This window comes from Phodopus roborovskii, unplaced genomic scaffold, assembly GCF_943737965.1.
Source record: "Phodopus roborovskii unplaced genomic scaffold, PHOROB, whole genome shotgun sequence".
Taxonomy (NCBI): Eukaryota; Metazoa; Chordata; class Mammalia; order Rodentia; family Cricetidae; genus Phodopus; species Phodopus roborovskii.
This window is the reverse complement of record NW_026126605.1, coordinates 213,438-232,045: the sequence shown is the minus strand read 5'-3', so window position 1 is coordinate 232,045 and position 18,608 is coordinate 213,438. Positions and strand designations below refer to the sequence as shown.

Below are 18,608 nucleotides of genomic sequence, written 5' to 3'. Positions count from 1 at the left end.
CCCAAAACTGTACCCTACACCAGCTAATGGGAAATGAGCTAATGTGGGAAAGTGTAGCTGAAAAGAATCCAACATTCTCAAGCCAAAGCATTTTAGCATTTTTTTAGATTTCCATCAGAAGAGGAAAGAAATCACAAAAAATATGAACATATATGCAAATTGCACCAGGTTTTTTGTTGTGTTTTGGAAGGGAAAAGTTTTTTTAATTATTACTATTAAATTTATTGTAACATAACTATCTTTGTGTAGTTATCTACATTTTACAACTTTTCTTGGGAAGCAAAAAGGTTTTTCCTTTAAAATAATGTTCAACATTTGAGCAGTCTAGAATTTAAACACTTCCTTAGGGGATTTCAATTTTTCTCTTTTTAAGGAGGTGAACTAATACTGCACACAGGAAACAAGACCCCACACAGGCAGCAACCATCCCTGTATGTTCCCACTAAGCAGGGTCCTGCTGGCTCTGTCCCCAAGCTCCAAGCTCCATCAATGTTCTCCTGCCAGGTCACACCCACCTCCAGGAAGCACACCCTCCCCATTCCAGGTTGCATGTGCATGTATGTGTGTGTGTACACACCTGCGTGAACCTCCCTTAACTCCTGCCCTCTGTTCATACTTGACCTCCCAATGAGCTCTAGCCCCATCTACAAGCCTCCTTCCACTGCCTTTCCAGCTCTTCCTCCCACACAATCCAATGTTTGGCTCCTCATCCAGCATGAGCCAAGGCAACATCAAAAGACAAGTGAATAAATAAGCCAACACAGTATCCCCGGGCACCAACACTGACCAGACCCACACAACATGGGAATCCCTGCTGTGGGTTCACCTAACACATGTCACAGTTTGGCAGATAAATCAAACTCAACCTAAAATGAAGAGAAGATTAAAACCCCAAGACATTTTTTTTTTATAAGATGATGGGGGCAAGTGACAAGTAGGGGGTTAACATGTCTGCAGCCATACACATCAGGCCCCAAACCTGGCACATGGTGGGTATCTCAAGATTCTTTTACATCTTGAAATTGCCTTCTGAGACAGCCTGGGAAACTGAGGAACAGCACCTTAAGTAGTTTGCCCCAAATCACAATTCACTCAGGCACTGAAAAGACTGACAAAGGACAAAGTAGTCTCCCTGACGGGGCTGACTATGCTCCCAAGCCAGGGGGCAGGTCACAGACCTCAGGCAGCACATCCCACCACTTTCCACAGTTCATCCTCACTGCCTTCCCATTTCTTACTCTCCCATGGATGTGCTGAAGCCTAGCCAGTGTTTTAATTCATTGTGTGTTCCAAGGCCTCAGACACTATGTCATGTGATAGGCACAAATATGTACACTATAACTGAAAGGGAGATGTAACAGGATTAAGCTAAAGTAGTGCTCCACTTTTCCAAACCACTTGGCATGATTAGCTACTCGAGCATGTTTGGTTCTATTCACACTCTGCTGATTGACAAAACTGGGCCAGTCAGTTTTTATTAAGTCTATTCATTAGATATATTCTTGGAAAGAAATGTTTTTAAATATGACTGCAAGCTTGGTCCTGGGCTAAAGTGAGAAGTCATAATATATAAAACAAACATTTGTTTCCAGTCTTGTTTTTAAATACTTGGGTCTACTGGGTCAAATCAAACTGTGCTCTCTTCTAGGTCATCTGAATACTCTGTCAGGACAGTTTAGCGGCATCTGTTTGGCTCTAGCACACTGATGCTGCTGTTCTACACCCAGATCTGCACTATTTTCTGATTGGTGAGGTGTCTGCCAAAGCGACCTTAGAAAATCCCACTGGTACCTGCACGTTCTACTCCGTGTGCTTTGCCGCTAGTGAGCTGGGGACCCTGAGGAGTAAAGACCAACACTGAGCAGAACAAGGAAAGCCTGAAAAGGAGTTAAGAATGAAGCATTCCTACAAGAAAACTCCCAGCAGCACCAAGGGCAGCTGGAAGCACCCAGGGTGTTGCCAAGGCCAAGGCCAATGAGCTTTCACACAGGTCTGATTCCAGCAGGCACACACGAAAACACAGAAGAATCTTCAAAACAGAAACAAGCCCAAACCCAACAGACATGACTCAAGGCAGGTACATCAAAACAGAACAAAATCCTTAGGACTACCTCAGAGGTTTTTAAAAATCCAATTTACAGAAACCACCTAGCAGCTTAGATTACACTTACACCATAGTTAAACGTGTAATTAGGCTTCTAGAAACTAGAGAATGCAGGCGCTGATGGAACCAAGAGCTCACAGGAGAGCAAATGGGGTGAAATCAACTCAAGGGAAGAAGAGAAAAGGAGACAAGATAAAATGCTGACACGAACATCTCAAAGCTCTGATGTAGCCAACTTCTAAATTTGCTGTTTTCATCTCCACAAGAAAACTGTTCTGCAATGTTTGTCAAAACGGTCCTCAAACTCAGAGACTGAAGTCTTTTTAAAGCATCCCATGTGAACACACTCAACAAAGCAACACAAGTATGTACTTGCCACAACACGCTGGGTGTCCAGAGAGCAGACACACAGACAGAGACAGGGACAGGGACAGGGACAGACTCACACACATACACACATGAGCATGTACCTAAACTGCAAGTTCCTCTTTGGTTCTTACACAATTATTATTAACCAAATAAGTTCTTTTCTAGACATCTTCTACAATAAGGCAAGGTAGAGAATTCTAGAGGATAAAGAAAAATTATGCACAGTCTTTGAAAGCTTTAACAATTTAATACAAGACATAGCCATTTCTGCATTACTGTATTACAGAGGTAACCACTTCTACTTATATGTTGAAAAGAGCAAGTTCTCCCAAGGTTCCACCTGGTTTCTCAGGGGACATCAACAGATAAGACAGCAACTCCACAGACTGTGCTCACCAAGAATGGAGCTAAATCCTTCAAAACCTGCTGCCAGAAACACAATGACACTGCAAAGCACTGGGCCTTCAGGATAGTATTTGGTCACTAACCTGCCTGAGTCACACATTACATTACTGCAGTAATTTCTCCCTTTAAGGGACTATTTATTTTGCAAGTTGCTTTGCTGAACAAACAACATGGAACATGAAGGAGGCCTGGAGCCAGACAAGACACTCAACAGAAAACATACTGAGGTAAATAGACAATAAAACATAAAGCAATTTATTAGTTAAATCACTCTTACATTAAAGCAATATAATCCTTGCCTTCCCTCATCCTCCATCTAACTGAAGCATGAAATGAATGTTGTATTCATATAGTGCCTGCCAAAGAAACAGAAGCATGTTTAAGCTTCAGGTACATTATTAACTCGTTTCTATTCATGTATGTATTGCCTCATGGCTATGGCTTACCAGTAATGCTCTTGTATCTTACTCCTCCAGCAGCTACATGGAATCTCCCTGACTCTGCCATCCCTCTCCCTCTATCTCTGTTTGGATTTCCTGCCTAGCTGTATTCTGCATGGCCACTGGCCAAATCAGCTTCTTTATTAAGCAATGATAATAAAACATATTCACAGCACACAGAAGGGCATCCCATGCCATCTTCCCTTTTCTGTCTAATTAAAAAGGAAGGTTTCAACTCCAACATTGTAAAATTACATATAACAAAACAGGTATCAAGCAGGAATTACAGTTATGATATTCAGTCTGTTTGCATTTGGCAAATTTAAAGAAAATACCACATCATCTATCCTATCTTTGTGAGTCCAAAGTTTATGTGATTCATCTTTTATTGTAACTATGGAAAGCTATAATTATATCTAGTCTTCAACTCCATCTAAGACCCCAGAAGGATATAATATTACCTAAGTAAACAAGAAGTGAATTGCAAGCAACTTCCAAAACTCTAAAAATGACAGAGACATCTGGCTGCCTACACAGTCACCCAAAGTTCCTCTGCAAAATTGGGGCATCCAACTTCAGCTTACAGGCTATAGTGTCTGGCAGACTTCTCAGCAAAGCAGGAAGTTTGTCTGTCACTTTACTCTGTGTCCTATAGAATGTCCGGTAGTTTCTTCTGTGAAGCAGGAACCCTGAAGGACTATCCCATGCTATGTTGGCAAGTTCCTCCATGGGTCCTGCATGTCCAGTTTATACAGCACCCAGTCAAGCAGTCCAGGCAAGAACAGTTTCTTCTCCAAATGGCTATCCACACCACCCTGAAAGCAACCTCCATAGGAGCTACCTTGATGCCCATCATCCTCTTGAAGCAATTGGTGCTGTCTGACTGTCAGGAAAAGTCTAAGTTCTTCAAAAATTTTAAATGCCATATTCTGTAGGTCTCTGAAGTGTTTGAAGACTTCCTATCCATCTGAAATATGTCTCTGCATATCTAAAATATCTAATATGACTATAAGTTTGACTATTATACATGACTTTTGTATAAGAAATTTGTATTTCTTAACTATACATTAACATTTATTTATTTATTTTTATTTTTATTTTTTGGATTTTTTGAGACAGGATTTTTCTGTGGCTTTGGAAGCTGTACTGGATCTAGCTCTGTAGACCAGGCTCAAACTCACAGAGATCTGCCTGCCTCTGCCTCCTGAGTGCTGGGATTAAAGACATGCACCACCAACACCCAGCTATACATTACATTTTTAAATGAGTTGCATAAATATAATACCCCAAACAAGAGTGATACATACATACAGTATAACAAAATTGACCTTGAATTTTTATCAATAAACCAAAATCCACACCAATGTAAAGTATTCATTTCTATATCACATCAGAGAAAAACAAATGGGTACTGAGTCCTTCACCTTACAGATAAGGCAAGGATTTGTCCATGAGTAGAAAGGTGCATTCCATCTCCTGTCGAAGTTAGGAGCTGCTGCAGCTGCTGCAGCTCATCTACTGTCAGGAAAAGGGACAGAGCATCCTCAACGACACCCACTACCCTCAATTTACAGTTTCTCTGTAAATTATAATATCAAACAAAAATACCAACTCATCTGAGGAAGAATTCTATAAATAGCAAACAAAAAGACTGGAGGGTGTTATGCCTATCTGTGTAGTTATAGGTACCGGGCACAAGGTTTATTTGTACCAAAAAATTTTGACTTTTTTTTTTTTTTTTTTTTACTATCTATGAGTATAAAGGGAAAGGAAAACCACTTCATATCCCCAGCCCTGTGCAGAGAAATGTGACAGATGTAAAAGTTCTCTTCCTTACTTAGAATGTATTGCTTTCTTCTCCTTGCTGCAGGCCAAGAACGGTCAACAAGACACTAGCCATACATACTTCTCCTCACATTAGAAGAGAAAAAGATGGGTGGAAATTATTTATCTAGACTAACTTCAAGGCTGAGATCACAAACTTTAGAAGTTGCTAAAAAAACTTCAGGCTCCCCTGTGGCAAAGCTGCTTGCTATATTATTCCGGGTATCCTGGCTAAATCCCAGATCCTTGAATGTGAGGCTGTAGGTCACTCTTACAATAAACATTTGTACGTAATAAAAGCTCAATAAATTTTCCTCTTCCTGGTTTCCATGGCATCATATGGGAGCAGTGTCCCTAATCAAAGCCTAGCACAGTCACAGTTCTCGAACAACAGAGATACATGCACACACAGCTGTGACTTCAGCTGACAGCTTTCCATCTAGAGAAAGAATTCAAGTTCCTTGTAAAGATTTAGCCACAGATTACTAGATATTTTACTGCCCATCCAGGTGTTTTTGTTTGGTTTTCAATTTCACCTCCCCGAAGGCGAAAAAGCGCATTTAAAACATCAAACAACAGATGGTCTACCCCAGCATGCCCTCCACTCTGCCCAATGTGAATAAAGAATACAGCCACAGCTAAAGGCCAGCATATTCTTTTTACAAGTGTGCTCAAATTAGACACAAACCTTTACTGCTCCAAGCTGTTCTTTTCTGAATTTTTCCAAGGGTTTAATCAGGGTTTCAGTAACACTTAATGCCTAGAGAACAGGAGTAATAACAAAAGAACACAGCGTTAGGAAAAACACAGTATTTCATTTTCCTCTTGCACTCCACCCAGAAATAAAATGATCAACTGTTTTACCTCATTCTGCCAATATAACAACTAAGGTACTGTATAACATATTAAAGAGCTACACATCTGTAAATGTTTTCAGGGAAGAGGATTGAAGCAGCTGTCAGAGAACATGCAACTCAGCCCACAGCTCTCCTCAAACAACATGAAGGCTATCAGTAAACAAAGGGCTCTATGACACCCACTACATAACACTTCTGTTTGAGATCACCTCCTCCTCAGAAATTTAAAATTCAATTACATTCCTTCCCTGGTAATCACACATTAAGAAAGGACTCAGAACTGCACTTTCTTCTAAATACAAGTAGTCTGACTTCATCACTGATAATTCCCTGTCCTCCCGAGGATGGAACGTGCATTAGCAATATGGACAGAATCATGAAGGCTCAAGCAAAAGTCAGACTGAGTGTGAAGGCCTGCTGGCAAGCATCACTGCACGGAGGGTCAAGATGATAAGCCTCATACACTCTGACCACAGTCTCACTCACAATTTACACTGACTCACTTGAGTTTTTATTCAAAGCCACAGAATGCTGAAAATGCAAATAAAAGGATTATTTACCTAAGGAAAGGTGTATTTGATAACAGTATACTACTCAACAGTAGCTTTCTCAACCTCCAACTCCAAGATCCAGAATGACAAAAGGACCTTAAAAAACTACACAAGAATGTGTCATCTATGTTTTACAAAGCCCCCCCCCAAAAAAAACCCAAGCTTAAAACAGAGAGGGAAAAAAATGTCAAATGGAACATACCAGAAATCAAATTGAGCCCCCTCCCACCCTGTTGCAAGCGCTCTTCCAGGGAGCTATACTTCCTAGCCTTGGGATTCTTAATTTAACCAAAGGCTCTTTTGCACTCACTCATTACATAAGGATTTCTTATAAAGGAAACACTCATAACTCATAATACAAGGTAAATACAAAATGTCCCTGAACTCCTGAATGCTACTCATGCACTTGGAAAATTTGCTACTTAGTTGCAAAAGAGCTAAGGTAATGCAGACCCTGTCTACACAGAGAGAATGGGGTCATCTTCCATTTTGAATGTGAAATTCAAATGTTCATTTGAATTTAGCACCATTTGACTGCAAAAAGTGACAAGCAGAGAACATCCCACACTGAAGAAGAGAGCAAACACAGACAGGCATGAAACAGCAGCCCTGGCAATTCAAGCAAGGTCTGGAGATGATCCAGGCTGTATCACAGAAAGCAGTCAGAGGACCTGCCAACAGTTTTCAAAGTGATCCAATTCATACACATTTCCATCAATTAAGATACTTGGTCCTACAAAGGCATCTGACAACAAGCCGGACAACTAGAATTTGATCCTTAAGACCCACATGGTAGGAGAGAACTGACTCCCCAAATTGTTCTCTGACCTCTACATATGCACAGTGGAATGTGTGTACCCCCCCCCAACACACATACAAATTATGTGGTGTTATCTTTCTTGCTCAAATAAAGCCTGTCTGGGAGTCAGAGGATGGAGCTTGCCACTAGCTAACCATAGAGGTCTGGAGGTCTGTACAGACAGGCAGGAATTGATATGGCTGGGCAGTAATAGTATATAAGCAGGGACAAACAGGAAATCACTCTCTCCTCTGTGGAGACGCTTAGGAGATAAGGTGTGCTGTGGCTTGCTCCTTCTCTCTGATCTCAGCATTTCCCGCTATATCTGACTCTGACCTTTTATTACCTAGACCAATTAAGAACTCCATTTTACACGACTTGAATAAATATATAATTTTAAGGAAATCTGTATGACATCTGTGTCATTTACAAAGCTTCTTTCTGAAAATCTAGTCTATTACTGTTTCAGAATACACCCATACATGATAAATACATCTTCTACAGCAGCTGACACACACAGAAAAGGAGGAAGTTACAAGCATGCCCGCCATCTAACACAGGCCGACATCCTTCTATGGTCACAAAAGAGAGATATGGGGATTCAAAACCACAGAGAACACTGCAGTCAAAGTAACAAGTGGGCACTCACCCATCCAAGACACCTTACCAGAGCCTGTTGCTCAGAAGAGTATCCAGTGTGCCAACCTGGACTATAACAAGGAAACAAGAATGAGATGGCCCCAGCCCCTGTGAAATCTGCTGATCAGTAGGGGGAGGAATGAGTGCAAATTCTAGAGTAGTTTTTCAATGGAGAAAATGAGGCCAAGTATGGCAAGGACTTCATCAAAAGGGAAAAGGAGGAATGTGTTCAGTGTGATCTTCATCAGGGCAGTGACATCAAAGCTATGTGCTGAAAGATGAGAAGAAATCAGAGTAAGAGGCTCAAGACAGCTGATTCCAGCCTGAAGCCCACAGAGGCACAGGACTAAAGCAAACAGAACTAAAGAAAAAAGGAAACATTGCCTGTGACAGCCAACGTCAAGGGGGAAGTGTGGCCAGGGTATACAACACTGGTGTGAACAGAGGGAGCTGAATGTCAGCAGAGGGTCAGAGGTGGCTGCAGTCAGAACACCCTAGTGGACAGAAGCCGCTGGACGGTTTTAAGGAGAGAACTAATAGAATGATAACTGCATCTCTTGAGGGTTTGCTGTTCTGAGCAAAGGACTCAAAAATGAGGAAACTGGAAGAAACTCTTCCAGGAAGTTTCCCCCAGGAGACCAGACATGATGCTGGCTCACACAAATGTAGACACAAAAAAGAAGCCAGAAGATTTCAGACATATCTGCAAGCTAAGTGAACTGAATACGGGGGGGGGGGGGGGGGGGGGGAATATATGTAATTGCTCCAAGATTTTGTATGAGCAAACAGCTACCTAAGAGCACTGATAGTTTGGATCCTTAACAGCCTCCAAAGGTCCATATACTGAAGGGTCCATCAGCAGCATGTGGCACTAGCAGAACCTTTATAAGAGAGGATGTACATGGAGGACAGCAGGTCACTATGAAGGGGATACTGGAATTGTAGCCCCTTCTCTTTTGGGGGTCCTGCTCAACATAAACTGAACAGCTCTGCTCCACCTGACACATCACCAGCACAAAAGCAAAGGAGCCTAGTGATCATGAACAACACTTGTGATGAGCCAGAATCTGCTGCTAAAACGTGGTGTTAAATGAAGGAGAAGAAGGTCTGCCAAGTGAGCATCAGTCTCTGTTAAACATGGGCTCAGAGGTCTATCACTGTGAACACTCTCTTGTCTTCTGTGACCATGAACAGTTGCCAACCTGTTCTACCAGCCTGCAATGAGAGTTGGCCTCTCTCCTAGGATGACAGCTTTTATACAGGCATGCAATGGGACCTGGCTTCTCTCCTAGGATGCTAGACTCTACAGAAAATATATAATCTATAGGATCATTCAGATACAGTAATAGGATAGATTTAGATAAAAGAGATATGGAACAGATGTCAAATAAGTGAATCTTAATTTATAGGACACTCAGTAAGTTCAGTCAGCTTAGCTGACTGAATATCTATGGAATATCTATGGAGAGGCCAAACAGCAGGTGATCATAGTTGAAAAGTGTGACTACCTTGAGGGCAGCCATTCTCCAGAGAAGTGACCACAAAGACTGCACAAGTGACTGAGAAGGACACTAGAACAGGGAAGGACTTTTCCTGGGTGCTTTATTTTGTTTTTAAAGACAGAAATCACTACATAAGAGATGAGAGTATGTGCAAATGACCATATGAAAAGCCTACAAAGAGGATGAATGGCTACATAGAACATGGGAAGACACAAAATGCTGAAACTGCATGGGGAGACACCCTGTCAGAGACTTGAGACCCTTCCTCCCTTCTAACAAGACAGTATTGATATGCCTGTAGATGCCATGAAGAAGCAGAGGGAAGGGCTACCAGATGCCTATTTTCTCTGTGAGCTGTAAGGCAAAGACATTTACAAAGAGTTCCAGCCTGAAAATAATTTGAAGACTATCATGGATAAATAAGGATCAGGGAAAACTGATAGGCTGATGGATGTTTATTCAGGGAGAAATTACTTGCAACAGAGACAGATAACAGCCAGCAGGCTCCCGTCCCAAGGATGTCTCCGGATGCTATCTGTCTCTGACCAGGAAGCAAGAGAGTGCCTCTGGGGTCCCTGACCCAAGACCTAGTCCTCCCAGGTCACCTCCACACCTGTCCCCACCCCCAATAGGTGTAGTCCCTGCAACAGGTGCCAGGGGTGAATTTCTCACTATAGAAGACAGAGGGAGAGGAAAGAAGGGAGAGAGGGAGAAAAGAAGAGAGGGAGGGAGGGAGGGAGGGAGGGAGGCAGGCAGGCAGGCAGGCAGCCTGTGAAAACAGGAACAAGCCTGGGCAGGGCTACAGTACTGCTGGAAAAGTGAACATAAATTTCCATCTGCCTTTATTGTGGGATTTGCCTCTCACGATGAAGAGAGGATGAGAGATGAGGTTCATCCCAGATGGAAGCATCTCCCAGAGACACAAATGCACCAGCATCCCAAGATATGGTATCTGAAATGCTGCTGAATGGAGCTATAGGACTGTACAAGTCACAAAAGAGTGAATCCTTCAGTGAGTGATCATGCCGATCAAAATGGCAGACCCAAGCCTGGAGCAGACAACAGGTGCTTTCCAGGCAACATAAGAGTCAGAAAGGTCCTCCATGAAGAGAAAAAAAATAGCAGTTTGAGGTATGTAGCTCCTAGCAGTTCAGGGCTGATAAAGGAAATGAAGGCAAGAGGCCCATAGGAAGCTAGAGTCATCAGGTGTCATCTGCTACCATTGAAATAGTAAAAGGAAATGCTCAAAGGATGACAAAGACATCTGTAATATGGGTATGTGACAGTCTCCTAAAATCCCTTACTTGGCAGCAAACAGTCCCTCAGAAAAAGGGGACCAAAAAGCTAGCTTACGAGAAGTTCTAAGTCAGGAAATTTTCCTCACTTAGAGAACTGATCTGATACACAACACATCTGCCTGGCCACCAGGAGCTTTAAAAAGGATGGAAATGATGGGGACTGTTCCTCTGTATATGTTTGTCTTATTAGTTGATGAATAAAACACTGATTGGCCAGGCAGGAAGTGACATAGCATGGCAGATACTGCCATTAGCTAACCATAGAGGTCAGGAGGTCTGTACAGACAGGCAGGAAGTGACATAGCTGGGCAGAATCAGAACATAAGCAGCAACAAATAGGAAATTGCTCTCTTTTCTGCAGATGTAGCATTCCTGGTAAGCTAAGACCACATGAAAACACTTAGATTGATAGAAATGGGTTAATATTTAAGACAGAGCTAGCCAATAAGAAACGCTAGTAACTGGCCACCAGCTTTGTATCTAATACAGCAGTCTCTGTGTGTTATTTGGGACTGACGTGGATCGGGGACTAGGCTAGCAGAAAAAGCTTCTCGTAACATGGTAACAGTGTGAGGACCTCTTCTAGCTGGAAGTCAATAAGCAAACTCCCAAAGCAGAGGGAGGAATGCTGACCACCAACAACATACAAGCTTTAGGGTTATTACTGTGCTTTGTTTTGTTTTGTTTTTTAACTAAAAATGCTCTGCAAAGCTTAAAATCCAACATTATACTGTCATCCCCTGGAAACTCTAGTTTGTAACTTTAGAACAGAGCCTAAAGTATTTCCTTAAATGACCAGCCACTTATCATTTTGTAAGGTACTGTTGGTCATAAAACAAGGACTGTTTTCTTCTTTCTCTCAAAAGAGACTGGAGGCTCCATGGAATCTCACATTTCTCTCAAAATTTCACAGAAATATAGTGTTGTTGCTGTAAAGTATTACTTGTATTTCCTAATGCGAAACACTGCTCCTCCTCCCCAGAGACAAATGAGTCTTCCTAAAATTAAGCACTGTTTGTCCTCCCCAGAGACAAAGAAATCCTCCTAATAACAAACACTATTCCTCCTCCCCAGACACAAATGAGTACTAAATCTCCAACCAACCTACCCTGCGGCTCGCAAGGCAGCTCATCTGGGCAGATGATACCTTCTGCATTTCAAAGACAATTGAATTAACAATTGAATAATGAGAGAGACTTCCATGTGTTAAAAATGAAATGAGAGAGAACAAATACAGAATGTGATTTTACCACAATATAAAAATGATGTAATCATTCTGTAGAAAGAATCCCAGAATTCCTTCCTTCCTGAGGCTTGGGAAGGGTTTTAGATGGTCTCAGAGACAAAAGGCAACTATATAAACATAAAATATGTTACTGTCTCAGTTGCCTGTCTCAGGAGACAGCCAGCCTGTTCTATACAAGGCCAGGTGACAGGGTACTAGAGCTCAAAATCAGCCATGCGCAGTAAGTGATGCAGGACCAGCTCTGTTGGCAGGCAGCCCAGGACAGAAACAGGAGGCAAGGTAGGATCTGCCCCTGGGTCAGGCCACCAACCCTGCCTAGAGTCACTTCCGTCATCCTGTAAGTTTGTTGCTCATCACAGACTGGGTCAAGTGCAATGCTGGCTGGAAGCTCTCACACTTGAAAGAGGGATTCAAACGTGATCCCACAAAGTCTTCATGGGTGAGAAAGCTACAGGACTCTGATGCTGAAAGGCAGTTGCTCAAGTGTACAGGACATTTTAACAGTTTGTATGAATTCAGTAATGAGCTTTGAGCCCTAAAATGTCCACTTAACCAAATGTGTCTGTCAGATGGTGAAGGAACAAACCAGTTACACATGGTGCTCAACTCAGCAGTTACATCTAAGAAGAACCTCTCACAACAGTAAAACACTTAATAGAGATGTTCCTATTTAGAATGTTAAAAAAGATCCAGGCATCAAGGTGGTTCAGCAGCGGGGAAAGGCACCTGCTGCTCAGGCCTGACAGTCTAATCCCTAGCTCCCACTTAAAGGTGGGTGGAGAGAACTACAGGCAGTGTTTAATGGAAACAAGGAGGAACAGAACATTTAGCAAGAACACAAAGGCTGCCGTTCAGTACTTAAATGATAATACAAGAGAAAAGGAAGAAAACAGATTTTAATTTGCTCCCAGTGTGTACCACAAGATGTAACATGTAGAGGCCACAGAGCAGCAGGGTCTGGTTTCACTATTGCAAGGAATTTATTAAGAGCTATAGTGACCTGGGCAGCCTTCCAAGGTAGAGATGAGAAACTCCTTCTATATAAACATGTCTAGGCACAGGGTCCTTCTTCACAGAAAGTTAGCGCAAGAAACTTGAGGTCCCAATTTATCCTCAATCCTGGGAATTCTAGATAAACTGGAGAAAGGAAAAACACAAACTATATTTCCATGTTACTCTGAAAGATTAAGACAGCAAATTCCAGAGACTCAAAATACAAGGTAAACATTAAATGGACTATAAAATTTTTCAGTGATGTTCCCAATGATGACTCTGGTCTCAGTTCTTGTCTCATTAGCGCCTTGGCTCTAGAAACCTTGAATAGTTTCAAAGTAAAAAATCAGCTAGGCAGTGCTGACACACACCTTTAATCCCAGCACTTGGTAGAGGAAGGTGGGTGTCTGAGTTCAACGCCAGCCTGGTCAATAGAGTGAGTTCCAGGACAGCCAGGGCTACACAGATAAACGCTGTATCAGAAACCAAATATTAATAATAAGATGGCTGTGGACATAGCTCCATGGCAGAGCACCCAGTAGGCAGATCAAATCCCCAGTACTGTGTCAGAAACAGAAAAAGAACAGGAAACTTACCTTAGACAACCTTCCAGCTTAAGATGAGCTAAGACAACTGCTAACCTATACAAGGTGGTGGGAGCAACAGTAGCAACTATCAATTCCTCCCACTTTGGATTTCAATGGCTGAGTTCTGGGGTTGTAAAGTGCAAGAAGGTAAGACTTCTGGCCAAAGACCCACACAAAGTAAAATGGCATGGATAGAATGTGCATACCATAGTAACATTAGTAACAATTTTCTAAAGCAGAGGCCCAGGTAACACAGTGTAGGAGCTGGGATAAACATCAAACTCTGCCTGTCTAATGAGGAGCTTCCAGCAAAGACAGGCTGAGCATAGAAGAAACAGAGGAAATGTGTCCATTCCCCACAGCCTCATTATTTAAAGCCTGGATTCCAAGTGGCTGTGACCTCTAAAGGAATTCACCATCTGAGAGCAAAAGAGACTCTCCAGTATTTTCTCCCATGACCTTCCAGACACTTTCTGTTTTATTGCACTAAAGGGAAAACTCTACAGGCAGCAGCAAAGGAACCACCAAACTGAGACATAACTGTTTATTTTTCCTTGATACAGAATCTCAAGAAAAGAGCCAAGGATTTATCTACTGAATAAAACAGCTTTCCCAAAATGAGAAATACCTTCCCAAAAAAGGACTGTTATATCTAAGGACCTTATTCTGTAACTCTTCCCAGGGTGTGTGCTTTTATTATTAAATTTTCTCTTCCTCATGTATCACTGGGGAGCTGGGTGTATGTCACATCACACATATGGAGATCAGAGGACAACTTCAAGAGTCTGAAGTGGGTTCCAAGGCTCAAAGTCAGATTTTAAGTGCCCATCCATCCCACTTTTCATTATTTTGATTACAAACAACCCTAGACCAAAACAGTAACTATCAAATCTACTTTTCAGATACTTTAAGATCACAAATTGGGTTGGGTTATAAAGCAAGAGCAATATAATAATCCCCAGAACCTACATTTATTAAAAACAAATTAAAAAAGAAAAACGCCAGGTATGGTGGTACATATGTGTGATCCCAGGGCTTTGAGTATGGGTTCCAGAGGACCCCTTAAGCACACTGGCCAAATCCATAATATCTGGGCAAATGAGAAACCCTGCTGCAAAATAAAGCAAGATAGATGGCTTCCTGGAAACACTACTATCCTGTGACCTCCGATAATACCTACCTCTATGTACCCACACAAACTCACATGTGTTGCTTGACCTCTCTCTCTCTCTCTCTCTCTCTCTCTCTCTCTCTCTCTCTCTCCCTCCCTCCCTCCCTCCCTCTCTCTCTCTCTACACACACACACACACACACACACACACACACACACACCAGAGAGAGAGAAAGAGAGAGAGAGAGATAATATGATATTGGAACACAGGGAACAAGACCAGCAGATACACTGAGACAGTCATGGAAGCACACTGCAGGGCTGTTTTTAAGAGCCTCTTCACCTGTGCTGTCAATTGGCACTTGTGGCCTGAGAAGACGTTCCCTCTGACAGCATCAGAAAGACTTTAGACAGTGGGGTGGATACCTTACAACTAAAGGAAGCAAACCCTGAGATGTGGTCATCACACAGTACTTTGAGAAGCTGTGCTACAAGACTATGTGTGTCTGTGACACACTAGTGTCCTACTGTCTACACAATCAGAGCTTAGATAACTATTAAATGTATAAAATACTGCTAAAGTAGACATTTCTCTTACACACTAGCCCACCCAGCTGGCACAGGAGACGACAACTTTCATACACAAGGCATCATTGCAGTTGCTCATTTCACCCAATCCTTTACGTCCACTGTCCCTGTATATTAGGCCCTTCTCCCCACAAACAGTGTTGTTGTGTGTGTAACCACAGGGGGAAATAGATACTGCTGCAAAAATTCCCCAGCTACACCAAATCATTATTAAACAGTTCAATTACTCTGCACTCACACTCATGCTAGGACCCTTTTCTCCATTTAGTTGACTGCTCTCCTACACTATAGTTTTTCCTATCAATGTAATCCAAGTTTTCATGAGAATATTAAAATGGCTCTTATTTTTCCTAGACAGCTGAAGTAATGAGATAAAGTCAAAAGACTGCCACTGAGAAGAAAAAAAAGACATCATCACACAGCGTTGAAAGCGCCCTGGCACCATGGACTCTTGGCTCAACCACCCATGGGGTGGCTCTGTCCTGACTAGTTCTATCTTCCCACTACAGAGAAAACAATTCCCTTTTGTAATGTGAACAATCTCAACCATAAAGACAGAATGAACTCCATACCTCACCCATAAGGAAAAAAGCTACTGCCCAGGAAGGAATTCAGCATTTTGTTTTTAAGGTCAGTTTAAACTGATAGGGAAACAAAGTAAAACCAGCATTAACTTGTATAGCAACAGACATTCCCCATCCCATTCCCCACCCCCCATTTTTCCCCCAAGACAGAGTTTCTCTGTGTAGCCCTGGCTACACTCCATAAACCAGGCTGGTCTCAAACTCAGAAATCTGCCTGCTTCTGCCTACTGAGTGCTGGAACTAAGGGTATGTGCCACCACCAAGGACAAACTGGTGAGAATTTCTATGAGCTCACAGAAGTAATTAGGACCTAAGGACAAAGGTGCTATATACACTCAACAGGGTATCAACCTGGAAATCAGGAAGGAGCTTAGAACAAAACATCCCTGAAAGCCCAAGGCTTTCAGTCCACGACCACCTCAATGAACGATGTATGTACATACAGTGCATATCCCTACAACAGTCCACATTTGTAAGTTCAATTATCACATTCTGTTTTCATTCCCATAAGAACAAAAAGTATCCAGTGAGGATGTTTGTAAGTTTCCAATCCTAAATCCCAATTAGCTTGAAATCAACAAAACAGGAGGGCTGAAACTAAAGTTCTGAGAACCTCAGCTTCAGACTAATGTCGCAGAATACTGCCTATGACCTATGCTCAGATCCAAAACAGCAAAAAAAAAAAAAAAAAAAAAAAACAATAATTCATATCTGCATTACCAAATTTAGGATTCCTTTTAATGTCTGTGCTCTACAGCATCTGTAGGTTTATACACACACACACACACACACACACACAAGCACCCATGCACACGCCCCCATGAATGTTGGCTAACTGGGAGAGGAACAGAGCAAATCAATAACAGACTCTGAAGGAAGACAGTGGTACTTTGATATAATTTTTAAGATCTAATGCCCTTTGTTAGTAACAATGCTTTAACTTAGGCTTAGTACATAGTAAAATCCATAACTCAAGCACTCCTGTGCATCTCAGGAAGGAATTAGCCTAATAAGTACACTTGAGATGTTTAACCTTGTTTAACCCTGGCCCTCTTTCCTCTCTGCATGTGGGACAGAGTAAGGACCCTGCTATTTTTTTTTTTTTTTTAACAAAATAAATACTTGGGCAGAACACTATGAGAAGGAATTCAAAACCATGGAAATAAGAGAGGGAGGAGTCTGTCAGAAGGCTACAAACACATCATCAGAGAGAATTTGAAAGTTTGGCTTTCCAGTTTTAAGTCAGAAAAAAAAATTGTAGTTTCTTAAATCAGTGATATTATGGGCAGAGCTGGAAGTAATTAACATCTCAATAAGGCAACAAACTGCTGGAAGGGGGGAGGGAGGGAGAAGGAGAGGGAGAGATGGGGGAAAGAGAGAAGGAGAGAGAGAGGGGGAGAGGAAAGGAGAGAAAGGGAAAGGGAGAGGGGGACAGGGGGAGAGGGAGAGGGAGAGAAAAAAAAAGCATCTAGTCAATAACAAACAGGACCCTGATCTCCAGCCTCTGGGACACTTGGGTCACCCCTGGCTAAGGAGGCCACCACTTGGGCTAATTCATTCTCCTGGGTGGCCACCAGCTAAGTGCCTATGGTGAACAAGAAGCTAATTCGCCACTGCATCCTAGGGTACTAGAACATGCAAAGCATAGAACAGACTTAGAAACTATCTGCTTTATGAAGGAAGACTTAGAAGCTTAACAGTAAAAAGAGCAGTCTATACAAACACAAAATATCCTCCTGCTGATATTGATAATAACAAACACAACTGTGCCCATGGACAAATCTCTGCTGCAGAAGTTTGTTTTCCCTACTCAGAATCCCCCAATAGAAAGACACACACACACACACACACACACACACAAAGCAAAGAAACCCAAGGGCTGTGTTAGCAGACAGGTTTGAGAAAGGGAGACAGGGAACCTGGAGAGGTAGTGGCAGGAGAGTGCCAGATGTGGGTGCACATCTGGTCCCAGGAAAGGGAGGGAGGAAGGCTGAATGGTGCATATTAGGCTGCAAAAAAACTCCAGGAACTAGTCCCCTTCTTCCCTGGCTTTGCAGTGCATAGTCACAGACAAAGGGGAGATGGAGGAAGCCTGGTCTTTACACTAATGCAATGAAGTCCACCATTCACCCTCTCCTTGCATCAGCAAGATTTGTTACTGGCAAAACTCCCAGAGTTCTCCACATTATCTCAATCTCAAATAAATACCACCACCAATATAAAACCATTTTTATTGACTATAGAATGAATGCCACAATATGAAAAACACTCCAGTATCTCATATACTATCAAGAAAAAGTGTTAAATAAGTCTAATTATATGTGAACTTAGAACTTATATTTTAGTTTATTGAAAGAACTTCTTAAGAACTGGTTTATTTTCATTGTGTATATACATGAAAAAGGAAATAAACTACTTGTGTTAAAATATTTCTAAAACTTCTTCAAAGCCCAAACACTGAATCACTTTTCATCTTACTCATCAAAATCTGGTTCTCCCTCCCCCGGAAACATTTTTTTTCCCCTTTGTGCATCCAAAGAACACTGGAGACATACCATTTCTTTAAAGGGTACTCCACTTCAATATCCAGGATTTTGTTCCAAGGTATTAGCACCCCCTTTTGACAAAGTGGCTTAGAACCTCCTTGACTTAACGAGTTCTCTAAACAAGGGTTCCAATTCTTCATTCCCTCTGTAACCAGTCCCTTATTT

The 18,608-nt window shown here is 42.0% G+C and overlaps 1 protein-coding gene across 5 annotated transcripts in view; it reads right to left on the bottom strand.

The window, feature by feature from the left end:
* Nucleotides 1-18,608, bottom strand: part of Arhgap10 (Rho GTPase activating protein 10) — a 242,164-nt gene that overhangs the window by 145,828 nt on the left and 77,728 nt on the right. For 4 of the 5 annotated variants that reach the window (XM_051205929.1, XM_051205931.1, XM_051205932.1 and 1 more), the window contains exon 4: nucleotides 5,831-5,902. The exons of the other annotated variant lie outside the window; for it this stretch is intronic. In XM_051205929.1, coding sequence (XP_051061886.1) covers nucleotides 5,831-5,902 — 72 coding nt within the window. The remainder of the gene's footprint in view (nucleotides 1-5,830; nucleotides 5,903-18,608) is intronic. 5 annotated transcript variants of the gene reach the window in all.